Raw genomic sequence first — 14,062 nt, forward strand, 5'->3', positions numbered from 1 at the left:
GGGGGGGGAGGAAAAAAAAAAAAAAAAAAAACACAGGAAGAGATCTTACTGATAAAGCAGTACCCTCACTACATGTAAGTTACTTAGAATACTAGACAGCATAAATTTAAACCAAGTGCCAATGGTTACAACTATACATTCTGACTAACTGCAAGAGGAAGTCCCTGGAAATCTTATCTAAAGGGATGAAATTTCATATGCTGCACTGGGACACAACAGAACATTTATTTAAAGCTTGATTTAACTCTTCATTTCCAGGAAAGTTTTAAATACAAATCTTCACTGGTAGATACAAGTGTGAACAAACAGTACTGAAAGCTGACTGTCCATCATGGACTAGAAATAATCCAATTTCATTTTAAGACACCATGCCCAGTCAAATCAAATTTCTAAAGCTATTTCTGCCATAGTAGATGACTCACATTTACTTTAGTAGCTGTGCAGCAGTTGGTACTTGGAGCAGCAATCCACATGGTATTTCCGCACAGATAATGAGTATTAATTAAGTAATAAAAATGAAGACAACAGAACAATTGTTATCTGTAATCTTTGTTCAAAGTGCACTGGACACAGGCCAACTCCTTATTTAAAGGTGCCAATTTTAACAGAAAAAAACCCCACCAATATGGAAACACTAAAGAAAAGGCCACAGCAATGCATCTCAAATAGCAGCACAAATTGCTTGTAAAGCTAAAATGAAGACTTCACTTTTTTATTATTATGTTGTTGTTTTGGGGTTGGGTTTTTTTTATATCAGAAGTAGAGTATTTGAACAGTGTGGATTTAGAACCTGCTTCTGTTAAACCGATAAAGGAAATTAATGTCACTTCACTCATAGCTGTTTCCTTAAAAAAACCCGCACAGTGTATTTTCTCACTTAGCTCTTTCAAATATAAAAAGGTGCTGTCTTCTTAAGAGGTATATAGATTTGATAAAAAAAAGTCCTGATACAACTGAAGGCTTATGGGAAAAGATCAAATTCAATAAAGTCCTTTTTCTTAAAACAAAAACCATCACCTACACACACTTTATTAAACAGTTGAAAACAACTGCAATTACTTAAAAATAAAAATTAGAAAAGGGTTTTTAAAGTGAAACAGCCCACTTCTATTTAAAATTTACATTTGAATCCATAGTAACTGTTATCATTTAAGGCCAAAAGATTTGCAGCTTTTGAAACATCTTTAGGAATGAAACTGTCTTTACTATTCTTAATTTCCAGAGATAGTGAAGGTGGGACAGGAATGTTTGTAAAGCATTTTACAAACATTTCCTTTCCAATTCCATAAATTTTATTTTTTTTTTAAATGAAATACTGTTTATTTGACTAATTCTCCTTTACTTCATTTACAATTACATCCTAACACATAAAGGAGAAGCAATGCATCTGGTTTGAAGCTGCCATTTTCCATTCAGCAATAAAAGCCACTTAGAAGAAAGGGAGATCAACCCCAACAGATGCAGCGTTTAACGTAATGCTCTCCTATGTTTGTATTTATGGCTAATATTGCATTAACTGTGACAAAGTGGGTTTTTTATTGTTGTTGTGGTGGATTTTTAAAAAAATCAATGTAGTTATATGCTAGTATATTTTTTGCAATATCTTTTTAGGAGGAGTTCATTATCTCACCAGGACTTTTTAAAATGTCTAACACACTTCCTTCCTTTAAGACCTTCGCAGGTTTGGAGGGGCCATCATATTCTTCTTCTTTTTTCTTCTTATTGCTGGTGCTGTTTACAGTGGTGGTATCTTTAAAAACAAAACAAAACAAAAAACACCTTTCACAAAGAAATCCACTTAAAATATATTCACATTTGCTAGAACCAAGAATTTCCAAGTTTCATGCTTATAAAAGAATCTTCAAAATTCTACCTTATTTACAACAGTTTATATTACCATTTGGTTAAAAGCAGATCTGTCACTGAAAACAAACTTTGCCTGGAATTGCTAATATGCTCAGAAAGGATAGATTTACTATTTAATATACAAAAAAAGAAAACCAGCACTTCAGATCTGAAATGCTTAAATTTCTGTTACCTAGAGTAAGTAAGGACGTCACTGGTGTATCACTGGATCCAGAAAGCTCTGCTGATTTTACAACAGGAACACTAAATGTAAACCCAATCTGCTATGAAAGAGAGAGATTTTTCAGATTCTGAAACTAAAGGAACTTGAATCAAGTTTCACACACAAATAATAACCTGAAACCCAGTCCTCAAACTTTTAGTATACATGCTGGATGACAAATTATAAGCCAGAAACCTATATATTTGTTTTCTCCATTATCAGGGCCAATTCTGCTTTATTGTTCTGCAATATTCTACTAAAGCCTTGAGAAAAGGTTGAGCTTTATTTATTTTACTTACAGACAACGGAGGTAGCACTTCCGCCTCAGTAGATTTCACTATTGGAGATGAAAATCTGAACACAGGACTGCCAACATTACTTGATGGTTGCACCTGTATTTTCAAAAGAATTAAGGTTTGTATCTAACAGAAAAACACTCTGGCAAAACAATAGCAGCTACCTGAATTCACTGTCTCACAGACGTTCTGCAGTGAAGTTGGGAGATCTGATGTTTGATATTTATTTCTAATCCACAGATAAGAGTTATAATAAAAGAAAATGAAGCTTGCAAGTGAGCATATAGTACAGTATCATCAAAACCAAATCCCATAAACAAAGAGGAAAAAAACCTGAGATACTACTTAGATCTAAATATATTAAATATATGGAAAAGCAGACCAGGCAGCTTAAGAACCTTAAACTAACTCAGCACAATTGTAGTCAGAGCTTCAGCAAATACCTCAACATGTTAAAGCAGATATCTGCTTCAAAACATACAAAAATATTTCAAGTACTCTAGAACAGATGTATGTTTATTTTACTGCAATAATATTCCAATTATTGCACCCTAGGCTCATATTCTGCACTAGGCTTATACCATTAATGCTACATCTAATTTAATAACTTAACCGCATGTAAGATCCCAACAAAATCTCCATAGCATTTGAAGCAGTTATACACTTATGTTAACTAGAAATTTGCAAAGATGGACAGAGGCAGAATCAAAAACTTTATGCCTCCCCCCACCTCCACATTGGAATACAACCCTGATTTATTCAACAGCATATAAACTAATGTTGGTTAGTTTCACGAGCGTCACGGAAGAAGTTAACATGCAACAAAGCAGATATGAATACTCTTTTAGGATGAGTATACAATATACAACAAAGACTTACCTTGTTCATCACTGCTGTTGAAACAGAGCTTGGTGACGATGAGACAGTACTACTGGCAAGAAAACTAAAGTTGAACGAAGGCAGTGATGCAGTACTGATGGGTAGGGGTACTTTCGGTAGTACTGGTTCCTCCACCTCCTATGTGTAAATTTTAATTGTTGTAAATTTTAATTTTTCACTTTCTTTTAAAAAGTTGTTAATTTTATTTTTTCCCTTTTACAAGACATACTACCTTCCCACCCTGTCTACCTTGATTTCTTAACAAAGTTAAATAAACAGAGAGATCTATAGATTACGACAAAGCAAGTTTTCAAAAGGAATTCAAACCTGCCCACCTCTGTCTGCCACATCATTTTAATTTATGGCAGGCCTGTTTCCATGTGATACTATATTCATCACCTGTCCAGTAAGAATACTGAAAGTTAGCTCAAAACTGTTACCTGTGTAGAAGAGAGGGGCACAGATCAGATATTTTGTTTCCTGTACTTTAAAGATCTAGAGAAACATCACCCTTTCTAATTATCCTCTCATCTCTTCAATTAAGAGTACACTCTTAAGACAAATGAGAAAGTGTTCCTCTTGCAAAATTATGCAGGACAGCTGCCAAAGTTTCTGAAGTCACTGCTGCAGTGAACTTGGAAAAAGAAAATGTTTAAAGAAGTACGTGGGTTCTTCAGAGTACTAAAATCCCCAAACCACACCAAAGCACAAAATGTAAAAAAAGAAAGCCTGGCTAGCAGCATAGAAGATCATACTCTGGTAAATCTAGTTTATATCATGTATCAGGATAGAAATTTAAAACTCAGAAACCAGTGTACCTTAAAAACTTCTGGTCTTATCCTTGCCTTTTAAACTATTTGATTACCAAGATTAGATTAGTTAGGGTTTAATTGAGAATAGACAATCTAATCACAATTTGCATAATAGTACCAAGATCCACTCAGAAGTGACAAAGCAGAGATCTAAGTTGCTACTATAGAAATTTGATGTGTCCTACAGCTTACATGTTTCACAGTTTTGATTTTAAGAGCTTACTGGACTTCAACATTCAGACCATTTGTATTATAGGAACACTCTCCAGCATTTACTATTTCTTCATTTTGCATCAGTGAGAAGACTGATTTAAATTTTTTTACATTTAAGATCTAGTAGTAGGCAGCTTTATGTAACATCCAATCAGAAGAATAATCTTCAGGATAGTCATGACCATAAATACATACATATCTCCACCAAAATTCATTCATTCAATCGTTAATGAGAAACTTTATAGTATGAAGCATCTCCAAGATAATAGGACTAAAGATTTCAAAAATATAAACCCAAAGTTGAGGGACTTAAACAGATAAATAAATTGGAGCCTGCCCTGAAACCTGCAGCAAAAACCCCACAAAACTGAAGTGGCATTATTATAAATTACTATGAGGCAGTAAAACTGGCATACCTAGCTAGCTACTTCAGTAATATTAGTGAGAGCAATTATCCTAAGGGTCCCTTACCTGTTGTTCTTGTCCAGGTTTTGATATATAGTGTACTCCTCTTTCTCTCCTCATCTTGCCACCACCACCCACTCCTCCTCCTGAAGACAGACCGTTGGATGCAGGAGTACCGAATGTGGGGTAGGTCAGATTGCTGGCACAGAATAATAGTACATAGGTTAAGGAAGGGGGGAGGGGAATAAAATCAACTTATCAACTAATTGTTTCAAGCTATTATAGCCACTATTAGCCCTAGAACTGACACCTAATCAGAATCAGGAACAACTGTTCCACAAGTTGCTAAGTGCTGGTAAATATCTGATGTTCTAAACAGCAAAAGCTGCGTTAGTAAGAGCAGCAAGGAGAAGGACATACACAAGAAACAGTCGCAACATCCATAAAGGAATGATGACTAAGCCAGAAGACCTGAAATAGAAGAACCGATTTAGACTGTTATTTTCTAATGTTTCCTTTTAATAGTCCAGACAGTGGAAATTTTGACTGCCAGTTCTCTGACTCTGTGATGAGCATGTATCTTTGCAGGGATATAAAAGAACAACTAAAAATACATATGGAGAGAGAGGGAGGAGAGAGAGAGCGTGTGTGCATGCGCCTATGAAACACTGCCAACAGCTCTTATGGAATAGAGAGGCTTAAACTTGTGTGGCAAGCTAATACGGCAAAAGCTTCAGCAGCAGCTCTGGCTTTCCTGGGGCCATCAGCAGAAGCAGCAGAGGTGTTTGGGTGTGCCAACATTCCAGAAGTCTTTTCAGACATGAATACAGATCCCTTTTGTAAGGCATACAAAGGCATTTCTCTGTTCATCACAAAAGCCTAGATCCAAACCAGGAAGATTTCCTAATCCAAGTGGGAAGGGAAAAAGAAAAGAAAAACAAAAAAACCCTCCAAACCTCCAAACCCCCCCCCCCCCCCCAAATCCACGCCACACCCCAAAACAGAAGTGAACTAGGGAATAACAACAATAAAAAGCAGTATGGCATCAGAATGAAGAATCCCTGGAAAAAATTACCATATCAAAGCTTATCCTGCAGGCAAGCAGTCAGTCATTACAAAAGTACATTTGATCACAGTGGAAGACACCAGGTCAAGCTTCCAGAAGACTGAAGAAGAGAATTGGTCTAAACTTGTCAGATACTTGCAAACAGTCTGCTTAGCACTGTAACCACTGAGAGGAAGCCAGATCCTTAAGGCCATATGCTCAAACTTTTCTCTAATCCAAACTGACAATCAATTCGAATTCCAAAAAAAAATCTTATGTCAAAATAGAGCTTTATTCAGACAATTATAGCCTGTCCATAATAGCCCATATTCCTCTTTTCTGTTAACACCTGTCAGCTTCTAAGGGGCAAAGACAGTTTTCTGTCTTCAAGTCCAATCTACAATTTTGACCCAGGTTTAAAAACTAAATAGCCTTTGGTAGGCTGAACAGAGAAGTACCAAAGTACTGCAGGTTAGCTGCACAAAGGGACTCTGGCCAGCTGCCCCTTATCAGTGTTGTGTTCCTGCTCCAGACAATGATACCCAACATACACTGGCTTTGTAAAAGAATTTTAAACCAAGGACCATCTACTCTACAGACAAAAGTACAACATAGCAGTAAAACTTGTAAACCAAATAAAAAGCACTATCAGTTTTCTGAATCTCCCTTCTACATGGAGAAGAAAGGAATTCTACCAAAGGCAATTTAGAACAGTCTGAAAACCCACAATTAAAACCTAACATCTGTTAGTACCTATACCAAAACCTTAGAGCCCATCTCTTACACCCCTGAGAAGGTGGTTGCTGTGAAGTCAAACTATTAGATGCCAAAACAAAGGGTTGGTTTGGGTTTTTTTTGTAAGCCGAAGAACGCCCAAGGCAACATAAGAATTGTTTGGAAGATGAACAGAGACAACGAATACGATTTCCTCCTACTGTTCTTTGAAAGGGACGAATCCTCCAAAAAAGGTATCCTTTGAATGCGAAGTGTCTTAATTCAAGCATTACCCAAAAGACTAGTTGCCCATAAGAGAGAGCCATCAATATTATCTGGAGGTGAAGTCATTTTATCTAAATCAAGCAAACAGTATAATGCAAGACAATCTCCTCAAGAAGAAATACAATTAACAACTCTCCTGGAATTTTGTGTTTTAGAGACAAGTTGGCATTTGGCCTCAGATGATTCTAAAGGGCTCCTGTTTTTCATGCAAACTCACAGAGCAGACAAGTGACTTTGCCATGAAAGGACCATTAAAAAATTATCTTCCTCCAGGTTTTTGCTTTTAAAAAAAAAAAACTAAAAATTAAATATCCTCCTGAACTGTAAGTCACTTCACCTTATAAAGAATCTTTCAGAAAGAATAATTCCTTTAGGACAAAGCTTTCAGACTCCAAGCAATTAAATAATCAGCTGAAACTAATAGCTCCCCCCTAGATGAACATCAAGATGCACAAATGATTAAACTCTCTAATAATACAATTTTTTCACTGTATTTTCCATTCCCTTACTGAGAACTGTTACTGCCCTTCCAAAAGAAGACAGGCATGCAGACTGTAGTGACAAAGGAGAGAGCTTTCTTCTTTCAAGTGTTCTAAATTAATAGATTTCTCATACCTTTCAGATGGTTTTACTTGCTGTTCTGCAGGAAAACTCTTCTCTCTCATGCCCTGCAAGTTAAGTTTGATTTATTTCAAGATTTATCTGATTGTATTTATAAACCATACACAAAGCGAAGACAACCAATCACACATGTTTTGTATTGGTTTTTATTATTTGTACCACCAAATATACCTCATCTACTTAAGCTTGTTCCCTAATCGCTATGACTATCCACTTTGATCTCTGGCCTAAAAATCCCATAGATTTAACACCTGGTAATTTTTACATTCAGATTGATACTGGAACCATGGGTGATTTTTTTCTGAAAGAGATGCCGATCTTGTTTTAAGGAAGGTTTATCAGGGACTCCATCTACACCAAAGTGATCAGAATGGATAATTGTCAAAATCTCACTCGGAGCCCATAGCTCACCTGAAAGAGTTTATACATAATGTCAGCATGTTCCATCAGTTACAACTTTGTGTACAGGAGCATACAAAAAGGAAAGTGTTGTTTCTGTATTTTAACATTCTTTCACTGAAAACAGCCCAACCCAATAGCACATTATCAAGTTCTGAAAATAACCACCAGCCACTTACTGTTCCAAAAATAAAATTAAACCCATAAAACCTCAAGGTACCTCTTTCACAATGGTTCCCACTGTCTTAATGCTTACCTCAAACATACTATCGGTACTCTGCCAAGAAAGAGCACCTTACTAGAATAATTGGTTACAGACAATCCAAGGCTGTAAAAAGCAGGCAGATAATGACCAGAAAATTTACTTACTTTGTGCTTTACATCTAGCCTCTGGTGAATTTTGCTAGAATCAGTAGCTGGAGTCAGAGACGGTTTAAAATACTGGGTCCGACTCACTGACAGAGAGATTGCCTTTGGTGTCACGAGTTTCTGGACAGGTGGATGCTGCGATTCCATCTTTGAAAGGGAAGCAGCAATCAATTTATCCTTGCACCCGCCCAAATTACCACAGCATTTACTGATGAAAAAAGTTACAGAACTATGAATCTCCCATCAACCTCAGCACCCAGTGAAAATTATTGGGAAGTGTTGAAAGCATTTAGCTTACAGAGGGAAATCACCAGAAAACCAGTTATGAAATCCAAAAAGCTACAGAAGTAGCCAAAGTCTGACTGAATCCTATTTCAGAATTTGGCAGTTAACTTCATAGACAAAATAATTCATGTTACTATAATCACAATAACTCATGTTATTATAATATGCTTCCATTTTTTCTTCTCCTCTGCCCACATTGTGGTATTATTTCTACTGGCTTAACCCATTAATTTAACATTCAAAGTGTTAAGCAGCTAATTAAACAGGCTTCTGGGTTTTATTTTTCCTACATTTTCCTCCTTTGAAGCTACACTTCCAAAAAAAAAAAAAAGTTGTAAAACAATTTTAAAATAGTCTCATTCATTAAAATATGTTCCAATGTTTTAGATTTGCATTAGATGCACTTAAAAGTACTGGTTTGACTTTCCTTGTCAAAGCATTGTCAGAATTAATTTTTAGCAGAAAGCACTGTACATTCTGCAAAACTGACTTAACTGAATTGTGAAACAAGAAAGACCCCAAAAGGCTACAAGATTTACCAAAGGCTCCATCTGCAGTCTTAAGAAGAATCAGACTTAGGATGCATTCTATTATTTAAATTAGTAGCAGCAGAAAACTGTGTTTACAATGCAGCTTTAATTCCACAGCATCTCCCAACTCTTGGTAATAAAATTCATGCTGTACTATCTATAAAGTGAATAAAAGTACTTCTTTCTAAAAATTATTATACTCATTTTGAAACCTTGAGTAAAATGATGTTTATCTAAGTTCACGAACCTGTTTTGAGTGCAGGATGGTCCATTGCTGTTTTTAAATGTAAACAGAATAGAATAGGAATCAGAATAGAATAGTTGAGTTCGAATGGACCTACAACAATCATCTAGTCCAACTGCCCGACCACTTCAGGGCTGACCAGAAGTTAAAGCACGTTGTTCAGGGCATTGTCCGAATGCCTCTTAAACACTGACAGGCTTGGGGCACCAACCACCTCTCCAGGAAGCCTGTTCCAGTGTTTGACCACACTCTCAGTAAAGAAATGCTTCCTAATGCCCAGTCTAAACCTCCCCAACACAGATTTGAACCATTCCCACGCATCCCACCACTGGACCCCAGGGAGAAGAGCTCAGCACCTCCCTCTCCACGTCCCCTCCTCAGGAAGCTGTAGAGAGCAATGGGGTCACCCCTAGGTCTCCTCTTCTCCAAACTAGACAAGCCCAAAGTCCTCAGCCGCTCCTCACAGGACGTGCCTTCCAGCCCCGTCACCAGCTTTGTTGCCCTCCTCTGGGCGCATTCAAGGACCTTCACGTCCTTCTTAAATTGTGGGGCCCAGCACTGCACACAGTACTCAAGGTGAGACCGCACCAATGGTGAATACAGTGGGATAATCCCCTCTTTTGACCAGCTGGTCATGCTGTGTTTGATGCACCCCAGGATGGGGTTTGCCCTCTTGGCTCCCAGGGCATGCTGCTGGCTCCTATTGAGCCTGCTGTCAAACCAGCACCCCCAGATCCCTTTCTGCAGGGCTGCTCTCCAGCCACTCCTCTCCCAATTTATACTCGTGCCCGGCGTTACTCCGTCCCAGGTGCAGAATTGTAGAACAGTTTGGGTTGGAAGGAACCTTTAAAGGTCATCTAGTCCAATCCCCCTGCAATGAGCAGGGACATCTTCAACTAGATCAGGTTGCTCAGAACTCTCTCCAACCTGACCTTGAACCAGGGATGGGGCATCTACTACCTCTCTGGGCAACCTGTTCCAGTGTTTCACCACCCTCATTGTAAAAAATTTCTTCCTTATATCTAGTCTGAATCTACCCTCTTTTAGTTTAGAACCATTACCCCTTGTCCTATCGCTACAGACCCTGCTAAAAGTTTGTCCCCATCTTTCTTATAAGCCCCAGCGAAGTACTGAAAGGCCGCAATTAAGGTCTCCCCGAAGCCTTCTCTTCTCCAGGCTGAACAACCCCAACTCTCTCAGCTTTTCCTCACAGGAGAGGTGTTCCATCCCTCTGACCATTTTTGTGGCCCACCTCTGGACCCGCTCCAACAGGTCCCTGTCTTTCCTGTACAAGGACTCCAGAGCTGGACGCAGTACTGCAGGTGGGGTCTCACCAGAGCTGAGTAGATGGGCAGAATCACCTCCCTCGACCTGCTGGTCATGTTTGTCGTTATGGCAGCCCAAGACACAGTTGGCTTTCTGGGCTGTGAGTGCACATTGCCGGCTCATGTCCAGCTTCTCATCCACCAGTACCCCCAAGTCCTCCGCAGGGCTGCTCTCAATCCCTTCATCCCCCAGCCTGTATTGACACTGGGGGTTGCCCCGACCCATGTGCAGGACCTTGCACTTGGCCTTGTTGAACCTCAGGAGGTTCACATGGGCCCACTTCTCAAGCTTGTCCAGGTCCCTCTGGACGGCATCCCATCGCTCAGGCGTGTCAACCGCACCACTCAGCTTGGTTTCTTCTGCAGACTTGCTGAGGGTGCACTCAATCCCACTGTCTTATGTCACTGATGAAGAGCCAGCATTTGTTCTTGTTCAATTTCATGCCATTGATGACTGCCCAACACTCCAATCTATCTAGATCCCTCTGCAAGGCCTCCTGTCCCTCAAGACAGTCAACAGCACCTCCCAGTTTCCTATTATCAACAAACCTGCTAATGGTGCATTCAACTCCTGCCTCCAGATCATTGATGACAATATTGAACAGAACTGGCCCTAGAACTGAACACTGAAGAACACCGCTGGTGACCAGTCACCAGCCAGGTGTAGCCCCATTCACTACAACCCCTTGCACTCTGCCATTCAGCCAGTTCTTCACCCAGCACACTATGTACCCGCTCATCCCGCAGTTGTCCAGAAGGATGGGGTGAGGGACAGTATCAAAAGCCTTACTAAATTCCGGAGAACTACATCCACTGCCTTCCCTTCACCCACTAGGTAGGTGACCTTATTGTAGAAGGGTATCAAATTAGTTAGGAATGTACAATGAAAAAAATAAAAGTCACCCAGTCAGATGTTTAATACACTAAGAGCTATTCTGTCTGCTGCAGATCCTTGAAACAAGAAAAATACCACAAAAAATACCCGCAAAAGGTTTGCCTGAGTGCTCAAGCGTTCTGTCAACCATACATTTGCTTTAGCAGGAAAACATACAACCATTTCTTTGGCACGCACAACCCTCTCCTCCCCTTCTCATCAAGGGCTACCCTTCCCTGCCAAACTTTATGAATTCTAGTATTATGAACAGACAATTTCTCTACTTTTACCCAGTGACAGCTGTGTGCAACATTCACTTTCTGACTGACGTCAGGCTTTATACTGGAAATCTGGTAGATCTTTCTTAATGCCTCATCACAGGTGTAGTTCCACAATTTAACTAAGAATCCATAACAGCTTTGTTTTCAATTATTTGGATAATATTTATGGTAAAGAAATTACAAGAATGTTGAAAAGTAGAGCATGTAATTTAGCCTATGGCGAAAGATGGTACAGAAAATCCAAGATGTTTGTAAACTCTGAAGTGACTTTAAAATTAATTGTACTTCTAATCAAGGGATTAGCATAGAAACTTCTTGAGACATTCTGTCTATTTTCTCATTAAAACAGCAGATGAAGTTTGCATGGAGGAAAAACCACACTTTTGTTCCTTTGGTTGCCTGATCTTAAAGTGGCCTTTTGTGGGCTTTACAATTTAATAAGCTCAATGATACACCAAATTAAAGTGATTAAAAAACATCACTAGTTTTAATATTTTTTTTTTTTAACAAAAAAGAAGGAAATAATGATTTACCACAACATTATCACCAATTCAGTGCTACCTCCAAATAGGAATTTAGGAACATGAGGTTACAGAAGTGACAACATTTAACAATTTTCCTTCTCCTTACCTTGAGCAGTAATAAAAAACATAAGTATTATTTTTCTGCTCAAAATGAACATGAAATCTGTACAAGGTCTGTATAATCATTCAATCAATATTTTTCTATTTCTTGTTTCTGCAAGACAAAGCTTTCCTAAACAGAAAGATTAACATGCAACTTAACCCCAAGTTGCAGGACAAGATAAAACTACTTTGTGTGTTCTACAGGTGTTGTTCTTGCTTGACATATCAAGACACTATCACATAACGATAATATCATTCTTAACCTGAGTAATCTTCTAATTAATCTAATGTGGGTAGAAAAGATATTTTTAGCAATTTCCACACAGCCAAGACAGTTATAATTCACACAGTGCTAATATTAATTTGAAATCATGTGTATGCTGTCATTGAGGTTTGTGACTTTTCTTCTAGTAGCTATAAAGCATAGAAAGTTATCTATCTCAGCTTAAGATGTTACTGGTTCTTACCTGTTTTCGTTTGGATTGGAAGCTAGTAATATTCAGCACACTCCTGTCCACAGGCTAAGGGGGAAAAAAAGCCTAAATATTAGAGGATGATTTTTTTCCTAAGAGAGGGTTCCACCCAACAAAAACATGGGGGTTTTGTGATCAACTTACAGAAGACAGTGGACTAGAAACAGAAGATGGAATTCTTTTAGCATCCTGTTGAAAAAACAGTGCAATAAATTAAACTGGACACTACATAAGGAATATCTTCATCCTATACTGGCACATTTACTATGTTTTTCAAACACATGGAATAAAACAAAAGGAGTGCCATTTACCGCCAAAGGACTTGACATTTTCTCCAATGACTGCAAGATGCGCCGCGCTGTGGAGCTTGTCACACCATAGGATTGCACATTTGCTTGTTTAGCTTTCATTTGTCTTCTTACTGGTGGCTGAAAAATTAGCATTGAAATGTCACGATGCTTGATTTTGAACTAAACATGTGTGTATTTTATGCTCTATGGCTACACTGATGATATAACCAATACTCTCGTGATGACAGAGAAAAATGCACTCACTGGGCATGCAAGCCGTGAAGAAGAAAATATACTCTACTGACTTTATAGAAGTTTAAGTGGGGCCCCACAGATCTTACATACAAGATGAAGCAACAAAAGAAATACTTAAATGTAAAAGGTCATAAAAGGTAAGATGTTAGGCCTGTCAGGTCTCTGAAGCAGTAATCAGGAAAACAGAACTTCAGCAAAGGCTTGTGCTGCAGAAAGTACTTTCAGTAACAAAACAGATCTCAGAGTTTCATGATGGTGTTAAGTGTACCATCTTAAACCCAATGTGTACAATCATCTAGGAATTTCTAGTTTTACTTCTCTCGTTTCTTCCCTTCCCCCAAGATTACAGTTGACTGCAGAAAGATCTGATTTGAACTGTAACAGCTCTAAACATATTACACTGAAAAAGTAAACTGTTTTATTTGCACCACATGACTTTGAATGTAATTTAAAAAAAACCAACTTCTTTCAGTGTGACTTTTTGTTTTTTATATTATGTTAAACCCCTCATGTAACCACATCATGCTTACCACGCTGCTATGTGAAGACAGGAAGCAGACCATACAGCATGTGAAAAACACAAGCAAGACTCACTGTAATCCATGCCACGCAGCAACAAGCAAGCTAGTCTCTCCTTTAAAAGCCTAGTATTTTGGTTCCTCTTTTCAGCATAATCCACATTTATTTTGTAAAAAATAAAAATAGCTGACCAAAGAGGGCTCCTAGCTTACAGGAAGTTTTGAGCATTCTGAAGTTTGATTTAACACCAAGTC

General features: G+C 38.4%; 1 protein-coding gene across 1 annotated transcript in view; it reads right to left on the bottom strand.

The window, feature by feature from the left end:
- The window catches only part of NUP153 (nucleoporin 153kDa), a 41,020-nt gene that overhangs the window by 11,532 nt on the left and 15,426 nt on the right, over positions 1 to 14,062 (bottom strand). Inside the window, exons 6-15 of the mRNA XM_010573308.1 lie at positions 13,056 to 13,172; positions 12,889 to 12,933; positions 12,739 to 12,792; positions 8,107 to 8,253; positions 7,333 to 7,385; positions 4,740 to 4,872; positions 3,244 to 3,381; positions 2,368 to 2,460; positions 2,039 to 2,129; positions 1,631 to 1,750 (exon numbers count right to left, since the gene is read on the bottom strand). Coding sequence (XP_010571610.1) covers positions 1,631 to 1,750; positions 2,039 to 2,129; positions 2,368 to 2,460; positions 3,244 to 3,381; positions 4,740 to 4,872; positions 7,333 to 7,385; positions 8,107 to 8,253; positions 12,739 to 12,792; positions 12,889 to 12,933; positions 13,056 to 13,172 — 991 coding nt within the window. The remainder of the gene's footprint in view (positions 1 to 1,630; positions 1,751 to 2,038; positions 2,130 to 2,367; positions 2,461 to 3,243; positions 3,382 to 4,739; positions 4,873 to 7,332; positions 7,386 to 8,106; positions 8,254 to 12,738; positions 12,793 to 12,888; positions 12,934 to 13,055; positions 13,173 to 14,062) is intronic.

The sequence above is a fragment of the Haliaeetus leucocephalus genome, unplaced genomic scaffold, assembly GCF_000737465.1.
Source record: "Haliaeetus leucocephalus isolate CR32 unplaced genomic scaffold, Haliaeetus_leucocephalus-4.0 Scaffold373, whole genome shotgun sequence".
Lineage (NCBI taxonomy): Eukaryota > Metazoa > Chordata > Aves > Accipitriformes > Accipitridae > Haliaeetus > Haliaeetus leucocephalus.